This window comes from Oxyura jamaicensis, chromosome Z (genome assembly GCF_011077185.1).
Source record: "Oxyura jamaicensis isolate SHBP4307 breed ruddy duck chromosome Z, BPBGC_Ojam_1.0, whole genome shotgun sequence".
In the NCBI taxonomy this organism is placed as follows: Eukaryota; Metazoa; Chordata; class Aves; order Anseriformes; family Anatidae; genus Oxyura; species Oxyura jamaicensis.
This window is the reverse complement of record NC_048926.1, coordinates 18,059,954-18,075,850: the sequence shown is the minus strand read 5'-3', so window position 1 is coordinate 18,075,850 and position 15,897 is coordinate 18,059,954. Positions and strand designations below refer to the sequence as shown.

General features: G+C 37.5%; 1 protein-coding gene across 3 annotated transcripts in view; it reads left to right on the top strand.

Annotated features, from left to right (window-relative positions):
* ARL15 (ADP ribosylation factor like GTPase 15) overlaps positions 1–9,065 on the top strand; it is a 224,626-nt gene extending 215,561 nt beyond the window's left edge. For all 3 annotated transcript variants that reach the window (XM_035309201.1, XM_035309199.1, XM_035309200.1), the window contains one exon: positions 5,229–9,065. In XM_035309201.1, the coding sequence (XP_035165092.1) occupies positions 5,229–5,381 (153 nt within the window). In that variant the 3' untranslated portion in view covers positions 5,382–9,065. The remainder of the gene's footprint in view (positions 1–5,228) is intronic.
* Positions 9,066–15,897: the final 6,832 nt, after the last annotated feature.

Sequence of the window (15,897 nt, the reverse complement as noted above, 5' to 3'; positions counted from 1 at the left end):
ATCCCATCCGGACCCATGGACTTGTAGGGATCGAGGTGGAGTAGCAAATCCCGCACACGTTCAGGGTCGGTTGGGAGTTTGTCATCCCCACCGTCCCGGTCCTCCAGCTCGGGGCACCCTGGGTCCCGAAGCCCATCATCGGCAATGAAGACAGAGGCAAAGAAGGCGTTAAGCGTCTCTGCTTTGCCTATGTCATTGTCTGTGAGGAGACCTTCCCTATCAAGGAGCGGCCCTATGTATTCTTTAGTTCTCCTTTTTCCATTCACATATCTAAAAAAAACCTTTTTGTTTTCTCTCACAGACACAGCCAGCTTCAACTCTAGGCGTGCTTTGGCCACACGAACTTTCTCCCTACAAACACGAACAGCATCCCTGTATTCTTTCCATGACACCTGGCCCTCCTTCCAGTAGCGAAACACTCTCTGTTTCCGCCTAATCTCCATTAGAATGTTCCTGGTCAGCCACGCCGGCCTCCTGCCCCGCCTGCCTGACTTGCGATATTTAGGAATTGCCTGATCTTGTGCTTCTAGGAGGCATCGCTTAAAGAATGACCAGCTCTGGTGGACATTGAGGCCTTCAAGAGCAGTTTCCCAGGGGACCTTGCTGACTAGTTCCCTGAGCAGCCTGAAGTCCGCTTTCCCCATATCTAGGGATGAGGTTTTGGTGGCACTTTTCCTTCTGTCACCGTAAATTTTGAACTCAACCACTTCATGGTCGCTATGACCAAGGCGGCCACCAATCACCACATCTCCCACCAGATGTGGTGGGATTTAATATCATTAAATTCTCCAAAAACAGCCTGATAAGTGGCTGGCTGCATCTTGCATTTGTTTACAACAGATTAGAGTGGGTTGGAAGGCTTTTTGTACTGATGAACTTCAGAATTAAAGTTGGGAATTCAGATGAAAAATAATGCTTTCAAGCAGTTTTTTTCATCTTCAGTAATAGATACAAATGACTCTGTATTCATATATTCATACAGTATCTAAATTTCCCTGGAAGTCTTGTGTTGTGAACTGGCTAGATGAGGTTCAGTAATAGAACATATAAAAGCTTTCAGCAGGGACTGGTTAGGCAGCTTACGTAGATCAATTTAGTAACATCAGTTCCACGCTGCTGTGCTAATTTACCCCAGCTGAGGTTCTGGGCATCAATCCTTTTATTGTGTCTTGACTTTTCCAGCACATAGGTTAAGCAACATTTGATAACCATATGCTTAGTGTATTGTGCCAGCAGAATTGGACTTAGAAGGTGGAGTGTGGGAAGAGTGGGAATAATTGCAAACGTGTATTGTTAGATTTTATTGACTTCAGTATGTGGCATAAATACAATGTCAGCTTCTCTATAAAACAAGGCCCCATGTGGAGTCAAGACACACAGTAAAATCCTGTAAAATAGTAGTAAAGGAGTCTTGAAATGATGTGGATTTAATTGATTGTATTTTCTTCTAAGGTTATGTCTTAAAAATTTAGCAGTCCCAAAGTAAACACTTAAAAATGCAAAGCCAGTATGTAAATGCATGTCTGATGTGTCAGACATCTGAAGCGTGTCTGAGTCTTAATGTTTTGCTTTGGCATCCATGAGTAGGCAGAAAGCTTTTCATCAGTTATGTAAGAGAGCAAGACAAAAAGCTTTTCTTAATAACTGCCCCCTTTTGTACTTGTGCTCTTGGAGGAGCTGTAAGATAGTTACTGCTGCTTATCTGGTTATGCAGGGGCTACTGAGATGAGTAGTTATAGAATTTTAACTTCTTTCGGACATTTTGATGATTAGCATGCATCCTCCTAGGAAATCTAGTATGGAACAAGTGTGAATGTTGGCCATCCGGGCAGAAAGCAGCTACAGAGAGAGGACCAAAAGAAAAGTGGATTGAGAGCTGAGAACGTGCCAGTGGAAAACCCAACAGTGTAAACAGTGTCGGGCATCCGATTGTGCTGGTCTATTTTTGTGTAGTTTTATCTCTTACATGTAACAAAGGGTTCCTTTTCAAGTCTGAAAACAACTTGTTTTTAGAACTGGATGACATCTTCTGAGTGGGGGGAGAAATTGCAGTACATTGCAGGGAAAAATATTTGTGCCTGCAAACTTCTTCCTGGGAGTTTCAAAATAATAGAGTCTGTTTGCAGAGCTCTGGGCTTTAGTACAAGTTTAAAGGAGGAAATACAGTAACATACCACAAAATGTCCCTTGGCTTGTGGAAGATCCTTCTGTGCTGCTTTCTGGTTTAGTTACTATTTGTAAGCTGTTTGGTGTTATTTTTCTGTATATGCATTAGGGACAAGACACCTAGCAAATCTTTTGTCTCTGTAGGTGTGAAAAAAATAGGTGTTACTTATGAATACAAGCAGTTGTGCCTTTATACCATTATCAAAACTCATTTCAAAAGCCACCACTTACTAAGCATTTTAATTTCAGCATTCGTTCAGGATCTCTTAATGCAGAAACTCTGATCTGATCCTAAGGGGTGGAAAATGATGACAGCACATCACTGATTTTGTTACATCTTGAATACACACCAAGAAATAGTAAAAAAATATATTTTAGTCATCAGTGGGCATCCAAATCAAAAATGTCTCTTCAAAAATTGTTTTACTAAATCAGTTCCTGTTGTTTCACTACTGCAATAGAAATTATATCTTGGAGTCGGCAAGCATGGAAATATAGCTTGAAGTCATTGTGTTTTTGTTGGCTAGAAGCTGCCTTGGTAAGCAGTGTTGTATTTGCTCATGAACACACAAAATTCAGTGCAAGTCTGCTTACTGCCATCATTTCCTTTTGTATGCATTCCTAGAAGCTTTAATGCTTTTAAACCCAACTACTCTCATTAAAATGTAATTACCTTTTCCTCATCATTTCCTCACATGGCACAGCCTTAATTCAAGAGGATATGTAAATAAGATTGCAGACAGACTTCATTGAACTCAAGGGACTGATGGCAATAGTCTTCCAGTAGGGGGGGTGTGGTGGACATCCTCTGGATTATGGGTCTGAAACATCTCAAATTACTCAGCCATATTTGTCAGCTTAACACCAGCAGGCTACTCCATCACCTAGCCGTGCTGACACCTTGCTTTGTTATGTTTCTGTGCCGCTTGTACTTTCTCCTCTTGCTTAGCAGTCAAAGAGGTTGTTAGTGAGAGCAGCAAGAGAGCTTTCTTACCCTGCTCCTCCAACACTGTGATTGGTGACATTCACTTAATTTATTAATGGGGGTAAATTCAGTTTGCTGTCACTTCACCTGCAGGATACATTGCAGTATATCCCTTATAGAGATTACTATTTATAGTCTGATCACGTGTAACCAATGCTAATGTATCAGTTATTAATATGGCACTATGACAGCAATGCTAAAAAGTTGGTGTTAAAATACCGGTTGTTGCAGACTTTGTTGTTGTTGTTGTTGTTGTTGTTGTTGTTGTTTTCTGAAATATGTTTGATGTGAAGTAAATGTCTACTACTATGCTTTATTTTCTACATGTTTGGAGGTTACTACTGATACAATTTTGCTTTGTTAGAAATAGATTTTTAAAGTTTTTACCTATATCTTAGCTGGAGGAAGCAGAAGTTCTGCTCTCAAAAACAGATCACTCTTTCTGATATTTGTTACTAGAAGCTCTGCTCTAAAATTCTTACTAGAAAATGAGAAACCTTCCTGACAAATTGTCACAGTTCAATTCAGATTTATGTGAGTTGATACAACCACACTCAATTTTTTCTTTTAGAATAGATTATTAGATAAATAAAACTGTTGTGTAGACACTATACAGAGCTGTATAGAGATGTTGCACGATTTTATTCCCCTGCACACGGAGCCTCTCACAGTTTGGCTCCAGTTGCCTGTCTAGGGCCTCAAGTGCCTACCAGAATACAAGTAACTGTTCCTGTTGTTGTGCATACTTGTGGCTCAGTCTGTGATAGAAGAGAATTAAGAATATTTGGCAAGAATTATACAGAACAAGAATGTGCAAACTAAGTCAGGACTAAATATTTCTGCTGGTGTGTTGACAATAGCAAGTATTGATGGATATGATTTTGGATTTAAAAACTATTTCGACAAGTCAGAAATGAGTAGACTTTTGGATCAAATACTATTAAAGATTGAAAGGCTGATGAGAACAGCTTAAGGTTAATATATTGACCAACATGAGCTTCAAGCTGCTGTCTTTTTCTAACAGGCATTAATAGGATCAAAAATATGTTTTGATACACTACTTGCTGATTTGAAAAGTGAGTAGAGAATACTACTAAATTCAAATATTTAATTTGACAGTCTTCCTGTGGGTCTGTGTTTCTAACTTGATAGTCAGTGTAATTAGTGTTAGTAACACCTGGTCTTTCCAAGAATCTGCACCTTCCTCAGTATATTTTGTCAAGGCTTATAATGACCCTAAAACCTGCCATTCCATATTGTATCATAGGCTGCCTCCTTGATGCATGGTTGCTGAAGAAATAAAAATTGAATTCATTTAATTTAAAGCCTTCCTTCTTTATAGGCATTATTATGTATTGTTAGTAAGCAGCTGAAGGCTGAAGGAACGTGCTGGATTTTGAACGAAGACCACCACAAAAAAAATCATGTCCCACATTTATTATTATTTTTTCTAATCACATTAGTATGCTAGTAGTCCATGTTGAAGATGTTGAAATTAAAAGTTGAATTTTTAAAACTAACTGATTTTGGAAGAATTTTTATTTTTCTGAAAGTCATTAAGAAACACTCTTTATCTTATCTTGAATACAGTGTTTAAATTTTGTATATTTTTAACAGTTCATATGTGTTGTTATAGTAATTTGATTTAAAAAATCTGCATTTTAAGTGTTTACTACTAATAATTTGACAGAGCCTACAGCTTTAGCATTAAAGTTTGAATGTAAACTAGAATTTCTTTATGTTATGTTGGCTGTTTGGACACCTACTTCATGTGCTTTGCTCTTTGCCTTAAGTACATATAATTCTTCCCCAGACCTCCCATGCTGTTAAATGTATGGGCAGAATGGTAGCTTCCAAGCAGGTCACTCACCCCTAAAGAAAACACTTGCAGGTCACAACATATAACCTGTATTATAAGAACAGCTGTGGGTACGATTCTAAAAATTAGTGCCCCAATTTTTTACATGTTGTTTTTCTGATGGTTTTTGAATTTATTTATTTATTTATTTTTAGTTGAGAGGGAGAGTCAGTTTTCATAGTATTAATACATTTCTCTCTCTCTTCTATTTTTTCATAGATCAAGAAATACTTTGAACTTGAGCCACTTGCACGTGGAAAGCGCTGGATTCTTAAACCCTGCTCCTTAGATGATATGGAGGCAGTAAAAGACAGCTTCTCCCTTCTAATAAACTTGTTGGAGGAGAGAGACATCGAACCTTCAAGAATGTGAAACGCAAGAGAGAAGAGTGGTTCTCCAGGCATCACTGTACCTGTTCATTCTGCTCACAGCTTAATTATGGTGTGACATCAAGGCAATGCTGTGATATGATGTTCATACATAGTGCAGAATGTCCTTTCGTTAAAATAAATACTCTGTGAACCAGGTACCTGACTATTTCCAGTAAAGTTGTCTACACTACTGAAATAGGGAGTTCCTCTTTGTTTACCACTAGTTCCGCACACTGCTTGTTGCTTTCTTGAGTTGCCATCATCCTTGACAGGAAATTTTGCACGCACAAGGATAACATAGTCTGTAAAAGAGGAATTCTACCTGCTACTTATTTTTTAAAAATAACTCATGTCTTAAAGATTTGTGAGACTAATTTGTATTAGCTTGTTTACTGATGCCACATTCTGGAAAGCACAGCCACTGATAACCTAAATATGATACTTTTAAACAAGTAGTTTCATGTTAATGCAAAAGTTACTCTGAAGTTTTACTAAACGAAAATACAGTTGACATGTCAGTTGATTCCTCTCCTAAAGTCACTGCATAACCTTGTCTAAGGCAGAACCATTATTTTGCTGGAAGTTCCCTGAAAGAGAAATTTGCACACAGATGTGTGCAGGTAACAGTATTTGAGCAGAATAAGTGACATAAAAATGTTGGCCTAATTAACCATATTCTTAGAAAATATACAGAAGTTGGGTAAAGTAATAATTCTCACTGAAAGTATTTTTTCATCAGAGAAGCAAAGCAAATTTCTGTTAATTCAGCTTTGGAGGCTTTACTACCAGTTAGAATTGTAACTGATTTTAAACAAGGATTGCTTCCTTTATCACTCACTCATTGCATGCTACTGTTATCAAAACAGTGCCAAGAAGGCATCTATACCAAAATGAAGGGCCTTCCAGTGTTTGTACTTAAGCTTCTCTTTTCAAGGGATTATAACTTGTTCTTTCAAACTTCCTCTGGGCTGCATGTTACTTAGAAGACAAAAAAGTATTCATTGGAAACAACATTTGTAATACATTTGGAAATATCCCATTTGGTTCCAGTAACATAGTGCATATTTCATCTTTCCAAGTTTTCCCCATTGTGGGTTTGCAGTTTTTTTGGCTGCCTTTTGTTGACTTTTAGAACCTTATAAACTGATTTTATCTGTTAAAGAAACATGCCAGGTTGCTGGTTCACCATGAAGTCAGTCACAACAGCTTATGTGCAGATCAGTCACTTGATTGGTGCACACCTTGAATGTTGTGCCTTGTGCATGACTGTCTGCAAACATAGACTGTAGTGATGTGTCAGTGGTTCCTCACTGATTCTGCCTATGTTTTGAAACTCTTAGCTCCTTTTGCAGGGCTTTAAGCAACATATCTTTCCAATCTGAGCATTTATTTTTTAAGTTTAAAGGTTATTGTAGTTTTTCACTAGCTTATTTGAGAATAAGAAAATAACAAGAATCAGCTTTTAAGGCTTATAAAAGCCATTTCTCCATTGCAATTATACTCTTTGTTAAACAAAATGTTTTTACAGTTTTTGTTTACTTTTCTATTTCCACGGATTTATTGCATTGCTCCCTCAGAGCTGTTTCTGCTCAAATGCATGGCCTAATGATTGCTGTTTTAACTCACTTCCTATTATCAGAATGAAGCTGGAAAACTGGTAAGCTACTTGTTTAATGTTGTGACAGAATAGGCAGAAAGCTTTTCTCATAAACCTGAAGGACATCTTGTGTTGTTTTTCTCTTTCATGCCAGGCCATTTGTCTCACTCCTAATACTTTTGGAAAAACCCAAGAACTGGAACTGTTCATTTCAAAATACAAAGGGGATCCCAATGACAGTGCCAGTTCTCTCTCCCCATTGAAGTGACCCAGTTGCCCATCAGTTTCTCATGTGTAGGCAACGGAGTCTCTTTTCCCTGAATTTGTAGAGGAATGAGATCTGATGTGCAGCTCCACTCTCTCTCTTAGCTTATATGAGTTTAGAGGTTACAGAGTCCCCAGATTTCCACAAGGTCTCCAGATTTCTCTCCTGGTTAGGCACAATGAAAAATATGGTGAAGAGGAGCAAGAGTTTATTTCCCAGAGAAGGTAGGCAGTTTGGGGAGGCAAAAAGAGGGATTCAGAGCTTTTACTGTTTTTTCATTGAGCATTAGCAGATGAGAAATTAAATCTTTTTACTGTTTCACCCTTCTTTCCCATATTAAAGTTATGGACCAAAAAGTACAGAAAGTTAAAATAATCCCAACTGTATTGCATTCTTGGAACTGTACTTATTCATATCATCAGTGTTTCTGGTCCAAAGACTTTAGAGTTCCTGACTTATATTTTGGTCATGTTTTCCCAACTATGCACTGTTGGAAGGTGCTACACAAGTAACATCCAAAAGGACCAACTAGTCAGTGAGAACATGGCTTTGGCATGTGCCAAGGTGCAGTCAGACTAGGACCTTTTGATGCTTAATGCATTTTCTTTAGGAAAATACCAGCTGCACAGGAACAGTGATTTATTTTTCACAATGATTTTGAATATGCTTTTTCTTACTAATACAGTGATCATTCCTCACCACAGGTTGAAACAATACCTCATAATTGCTTAAGGCTAAGACCAACACTTTACTTTGAATGTAGTTCTTCTGTGGTTTTGTGTTGTGGGTGGATTTAATGGATATGTACCTTTTTAATGTCTATAAACCCCTTCACCTTTTTATGGAGGGATTAAAAATGCTCATAGTTGCTCATAACATCACACTTCCTTGTCTAAAGTGTTTTTGAATACTCTGGCTATGGTAGAATATGTAAGCACCATGCAATTTTTATTCGGATGACCAATCTTTTTTTTTTTTTTTTTTTTTTTTTTATCTTTTCACATGTGTTCATCATTTAGATGAAATAAACTTGAGCACTAGGCTCTACTTTCCATGCAAGTTCATTAAGGAGTGAACATTGTCTTTTTAAAAAAGATACTGTGCTTTAATGTTCCTTAGACATCTGTTAAATTACTTTGTGTGTGTATGTGTGTGTACGTGTATGTGCCCACATTGGGCTTCTTCTCAGACCTGTGGCTGTCTGCAGTGTCTCAGCCGTCAGAATGAAAACATTATCAATCAGTATCCAACAACAGCTGGTTTTGACAAGCCTCTGTCTGCTGCCTAATGCTTTACAACTTGTCAATAAGACTTCTTTGTCTACCCACTTTGAGCTGGTAATCTTACTGCTTCCATGTTGTGTCCTGTACTTGTACTTCTAGCATTTGTATTGGGGAAAAAAAAAGTTAGAACTTCGTGCGTTTTGATATTATTTCTTGCTATATGATGTTCCATGTGTATCTTAGCTTGCCTGTGTACAAAAATCTGTGATGTATTATTTCATTTAACTTCTTGCATTTCATTATATTTATAGAGTTGCAGATTTTTGTACCGTATTAGTTAATACAGTTGCCTTTTTGTAATGGCAATTAATTTATATTACAAAAGTTTGTATCTTTACTGTAGTTGAGACTATTAGTTAACTGCCATATTATCTTGACTTTATACTAAAAATACAGTGTCTTTACACAAAAGTTGACCCATTCAGGTGGGCAACTGGTAGACATGAGGAACTTGTACTGTTTGTGATTTATACATGATTTCCACTATCCAAAAAAAAAAATGAAAAAAAAAAAAAAAGGAAAGTATGAAAGAAAAAAAAAGAAATAATAATAATAAATAAAAAAAAGAAAATAAACACTGTGTAGAATTGAATTGCTAAGTTTGGATTTCTTGAGTCGTAACCAAGTCTAGGAACATGGTGTATTACCTCAATATTGAATCATCAAAGTAATTTATTTACTCTTAGATGAAAACAAATGATTACTGCATAATCATTGCTAAATTATACATACTTACACATTTCTGTATATATAAAAAATTGAAACTTGTGAAAGTTGGCTTATTTATTTCCAAAGCAAGATGGTGTTACTTGGGGAATATACCTGAAATATATTGCAGATTTTTTTACTGGAACAGAAACTGGAACAATTATGCAATTATTCCATAATGGTAAACCAAGAAACATGTTTATGTGACTAGAAAATGGTTTTAAATAAAACGGCATGGCATAGTACCTATTAAAAAAAAGATGCTGCAGAAGGGGAGCAAAGTAAAATACTATGGGAAAAAAAAATGCTGAGAAAACTCTATGGTATGCTATCACTGTTGGAGAAGAAAACAGACTTACAGCACAAGTCGTAACACAGCACTGCTGAGCCAAACTGAAGATTTCTGATTCAGCTCCTGAGGTATGCTTTTTTTTCTTTTTTTCTTTTTTTTTTTCATTTTATTATTTTTAAATCTGCATCTTAACCTGACACCAGGACAGAAATGAAAGATTTGTACTCAGGATATTTTCTTCATTCTCTTTTGTTATATAAATAGGAACTGAAAATCTGCTAATCATGCCTCATTTGATAGCTCTTTAAAGAATTTTCATTAGCTCATTAGCCCTTTGACCTAATAGTTCAAACAAATAAAAACATCTGTTTCTGTCAGCTGTAAGGTTAGTCATCCAGGGCCTAGGTTAACACAAAGATGAGAGAGTCCCATATCCTACATGAAAACAGAAACCATTCCCTTTTCATTATCTGCAGTTGAAAAAGAGCCCTAAAATCAAGTAGGGCGGCTGAGATCTGTTAGGTAAAGATACTGAAAAAAATCATTACCCTGCTCAGCTCTCATGGGTGAACTGACTAACATTATTGTGTGGGTTGGACTGAAGATCAAGGCTAATGGAACTAGTTATGAGACATTTATGCTTACTGCTAGCTGCTTTTAATATATTTTAGCTTTTATCACAGCTGTATTTATAGAAGCCAAAATATGTTGTCTATACTGCTTGTTCATTCACCAGATTTCATGGGAAAATGGGTTCTAGTGGGTTTTGATGAAATACATTCAGGACAGCCTCATTTGTGGCGTGAGGGTTTGTATATCAAACATGCTGAGCACTTCCATTTATGATGTCTCAAATATGCCTTCATTTTTGAATCATTGAAACTGTCTAGAAAATGCAGATGTTCCAATGTGAATACTGGTGTTAATAGCAGTTTAAATGCAGCTTCGATTATCTGTGGCAATAAGGTGGGGAGAACAGAAGGAACATTTTAATCTTCTGGTTGTATGGTTTACAGTAAACCCAACAAGACTGCATAGAATGGTCATATGCTGGTTTGGGATTACTACAGAAAAAGAATTAGGAACAGAAGGTGTGAAAAGGAGGGATGACTGGTAATCCATGTTTAGCCATTCTAGTATTATGGGAATGGAGGGGATTACTGCCTGAAAATAGCATGGTTTTGGTAAGGAGAATATTTGTGATGAAAAACTGATATATAGTTAACTTCTAAATACAGGAACATTTCTTGTCGTATGAAAACTATAAATGCATTTGAGAACCTGCCCAAATGTTAGTAAGATAGATGCATGTTGTATCTTTCTATTACACTTGTGTGTAATATGAAGAAAGCAAATCACAACTAATTTTCTCAATTCTCACTATTAGATTGTGAGCTAAAACTGAGAAAAAATAAAACCCGGAATCACAGCACTCTTTATATCTGTCACCTTGAAACAGCAAAATGCTGTTGTTCATTTTTATTACTATGCCATGTAACTATAATATATTGCATTTCAGTGTGCCCTGGAAGGAATTTGCATGTATTAAGTAAAACAAGATAAAAATAAATCCTTTTGTGGTTTGGCAGCTTCCATACATGAAGAACTGCCCTCTTTCTAAGGAGACATTTACTGTTGGAGTACAGAAGTCTCATATTATAGCTTTGTTATAAATTATTGCTAACTGAAATGCTAAATCATGGTAATCCCAAACAAAAGATCCAGTACTGGATGCTATTAATATCTTGCACAGTCCCAAAGATACGGTGGAGGAGAGAGCAAAATCATGACTTGCATATACATGCTGCAAAACCAAACCAAGTTTAATGGCCTATCACACAGCAAAGTATTTGGTATTTTAACAATGTGACAGTCGTGGATTTGGAAGGTTGATAGATTTTTCAAGATCAAAAGGGCATTTCATAAAAAGTTTAATTTTTATGGTAGGTTACATTTTGAGCTTGTCAACTTTGACAGAGTCCCTTTAAAGCAACAATTTCTGCTGTGTGTTAAGGCTGTCACTTTAAAAAAAAAAATCTATTATAGAAATGAATAAATTCTTCACTCTGTTCGCACATGCTAAAACAGCATTTCCTTTCCAGTGTCACCCTATCTCATTTCCACATTTCACATACCTATTTTCCACTAATACACAGCTTGCTATTTTTTGAAACAAAAGGTTAACATACATTTCATAGAAGACTGTGTGCTGCAATGTTTGGTAGCATATCCTCAGAGAAGACTATGCTCCAAATTATAAGTAGATTCCATTTTTTAAACTTCTATGTAGTACTATTGCATAGCATTTGTAGACTACATTTCTGCCAGTATCAAAATCATGTCATTTTAATGCTTCTAACCATAAATGTCTATTAGCAGAACTATGTCCGAATTATTGTATCATAGCATTCACATGCGTGGTGTGTTAGGAAGATGTAGAGATTCAGGACGTGAATGACATTATATCATTTAGAATTAACAGCAATTAAATGGCAATTTCTTGGAAATTGCTTTTTTGTTTAACAGTAAAGTGAACAATGCAGTCTCATCATTGCCTCAGTATTTATCTTCCCACTGAAAAGAAATGAGCACTTAATAATGTAAATTATAACAGCTTTAGTCTATCTTTACTAAATTGCTTTCTTGCCAATGAGATAGTTTGAATCCTCCATGGTTTATTTGTATGTTGGTTGAAGTGGAAAGCCTGAAAGCCTTCCTTCAAGTATATGAAAATAACATTCACAAAAAAGCAAAACAAACTAATAAAAATTCCAAAATGCTAATTGCCTTTTCTAATTTTTTTTGTTATTATTATGCATGAATTGCAGGACTGTAACTGATGCAGAAAAGTTCATTGTTTATCATTAAAATAAAGAGCATGACCTTTTGGTTACAGTAAATACAGTACTGCAAGTCTGGTAAAGTCATCACACATACTAAAGGTATTGAGACCATTTACCTCACATTCCTCTCTATTAGCTTCCACAATTAACATGATCCACAGCTGAAAAAATAATTCTAGTTGTCAGTGATAAATGGGGTGAAATCGTCAATCACTGTAGTTGACAGTATTATTTTAAAAGATATTGCAAACAAATGTTTACCCAGAGATAGCAGTATGTTGTTGAGATTTTGTTCCCTGGGGTTCCCTCATTTCATTTACATGGCAAGCTGACTTTAGTGTTCACTTTCAGAGTAAAGAAGGTTGGTTTTTTTTTTTTTTTTTTTTTTTTTTCCTGTAGAGTCAAGAGTACCTAACATTCAAGCACCGAAGTCTTTTACAGAACCAGGAACATTCCGGGTAGCCCTAGATCTGAGATCTGAAACAGAACCTTAGCTTTTTCTTTGTTTGTTTTCCTTTCTTATTCTGTTGTGTGGACCTGAGATTTTGGTTCAGGCCTGCCTCCACTGAGAGGTGCTAGTAATATAGGATTCTCCTACTATGGGCTTTATAAATGCATTGGTTATTTTTAGCACTTGCTATTGATCTCCAAATAATTTTAATATCAAGGTCAAATGCTGTATGATCTTTTCATATGTTGATATATTGGTAAGAGACATTAAAGAAATGGAAACCATAGAAAAGAAATCTCGTAATTTTTTTTTTTCCTTCTCGACATTGAGAAATCTTCCATAAAACTGCCTTGGAATCATGAATCTTGTTCTGGTTGTTGTGAGTGATTCAGCAGCACTTTTGCCTTCAGGTTTGGGTCAAATTAAATGGAAGAAAACTGTTTCCTCTTCTAAGTTTGACATTTTATAATATCAATACTGGTGATTTGAATGTTCTCAAACAGATCATATTTGGGCACCACTTCATGTCTAACCTGTTTAAGACCTGAAGGAGGTGGTTCACTAATTCAGCTAATCACAGTAATCAATGTTTCCTGTTGCTGGTTTGAACCTTAAATTCCTGCCTGCATGTAACGTTTTAAAAAATACACTTTATATTAAAAGACTTGTTTTTAAACAGGTATTAAATATACCCTTGATACACCCTTGATATAAATATGCCCTTGATATTAATATACCTGTTTATGCAGATCCCTTCTCTGTCACGTAATGTGCCTTCAAAGTGGTTGTTGAGGCAAATATTGAGTTCCCCTTACACTCAAAAGGATAAGTTATCTCCATATGAGCCACAGTATTGTGGCCTCTCTCTATCTGAGAGTGCACGAAGACACATTACTTTTTTTTTCTTTTTTCTCCTGTATTTGCATTTTTTGTTTGAATCTGTCTACTTTTAAGACAGTGAAGAACTCTAAATCATTCAATAACCGAACTGTGATGATGGGTTCACCTTTTTGTAATGCAGGAGTTGTGATTAAAACTACAGCTCACAATGCAAATAGTAACTAGAAGATGTTACAGTTAGTGGACTGGCTATCATACCAACTAAAATGATCATATATGCTTGGACCCAGCTGACTGATGCTGAAAATTTATTCTCATTTGCTAATCTTGGGATTAAACCAGAAAAAAATGGCTATGCAAATAACACAGAAGGGAAAGTTAGTTCTACCCCAAAAAATTACATGAACATTCATTCCTTCCATTTTCCATATAGACAAATGCCATAAATAGACATAGGCTAGTTGAGAAAGAGGGGTGCGGAAGGTTAGCCCAGTGTAATTGGAGACACAGGCCACAAGCAGGCACTGACCTCTGGCTCTGTGATGGGACGTGGGGATAACCATCTGCCTGAGCCTATGACCTGTAGACCATACTGTTTTTACTATGTACACCACAGCACTGGTGGCAGACGCTGGTTTGAGGAGATACTGGTAGTGGTTACACCTTGCCAGGTCATACTGACAAGCTCTTCCTCCAGAGAGGGGCTCCAAAGTCCATGCTGCTCACCGGCAGCATGCCTCAGCTGCAGGAGCCACATGTAAATTGTTGTGAACCTGTGGGGTTCAAGAGCCTCAAGCCAGCCATGCTGGCTTCCCGAGATGAGCCCTTTTCAAAACGATGAAAGAAATACTGAAGTGGGAAAAACGGTAATGGTTGCATGCCTCCACACCTGTCATGCTGTGTTAGAATTTCAGTCTTTGACTGTTGGTCCCATAAAGGTGTCGTTTTTTTCATGTTATTAAAGCAATTACAGTTATTATACTAAATTTGTCCTTTCTGAAGGGAGCAAGAACAAATGAGGGAGGATTTGCATACAAATTGAGCCTGGGTGTGTGGGGAACTCACAGCAGGCCTGCTCAGCAGACAGGCGAGGCGGTGAGGAGGTATTACAGAGTAGCGGGGCCTGGGGCCACTCTTCCTCATGGCCCTTTGCTGGTGACCCTTTGAGGAATGTCTCCCAGCTGTCTGTTGGATTCATCTGAAAGAGAGGCGGTCTGGCATACTGTCCTCCCGTGCAGATCAAAGCCTGTTCCTCAGTCAGAGGAGATGGGAAGACCTTGTGCTGCCCCAGGGGCAAGGCCTGTCCTCTGATGGGTGACTCAGGCTTCGGCACTGCTTCTGACAGAGAAGTGCCGCCCTGTAGCAGGATAACTGATACATAACTGTCCCCCTATGTTCTGGGGAGCACCGGCTCGCCTCAGTTATAAGAGTAGCCGTGTTTAAGCACGTAGTGCGTCCCGGTGAGTTGCCAAGCCAGGCAGGTCTTCAGCATGCTTTGCCTCCTGGGAATTGTGTCAGGAAGGGCGTCAGATCACCCGTGTGAGTGTCTGTGATTGTGAAGTGATGCTTCAAAGCTGTTTTAAATGGAAATGAGTTGGCTTTTGGGCATGGGAAACCATTTGGGATGTCCTGGTTTCCTGCTGTGTTTACCCTTGTGACAGGAGGAGGGTGCTACTAACTCACTCAAATGTTAATGAAAACTTAGGAAACATTTTTATTTTTCCCTGGAATGAAGTTTTATACCTCAAGTCACTGCTACACAAGCTGTGCTGCCATTGAGATCAGTGGAGCAAATGTAGTGCAAGCACTTGGTCCCCTGCAATGAATTGGTGATCTCAGAGACATGCCGTGAGCATTGTCACCTACAGCCTTTCTGTTGCTGGAAGGTCCCTGCTTCCTTGACTTGAAAAGCAAGCATTGATAAGGGGACAAAATACAGATGTGAATGACATTTTAAAAATATTAGTGCTGTCTCCAGCCATTTCTATAATACTGAATTGCTGCTGCTTTGAACATAGGTAACATGCATTAACTTTTGTGAAGTTATCAAATAGACCAGAATGGGATTTTCTGGTGGCTATGGGCTCATGCCTTTATTGGCATGTAGAGACATATGCTATACACTTTGTGCTGGCCATCTCCCACCCAGAGTCAGAGAAGTTTTTAATTACTTTGGATATTTCACAGCTGCTTCTTTACAAGAGCAACAGCTGGGTAACACAGAAACTAAAAGTTTTG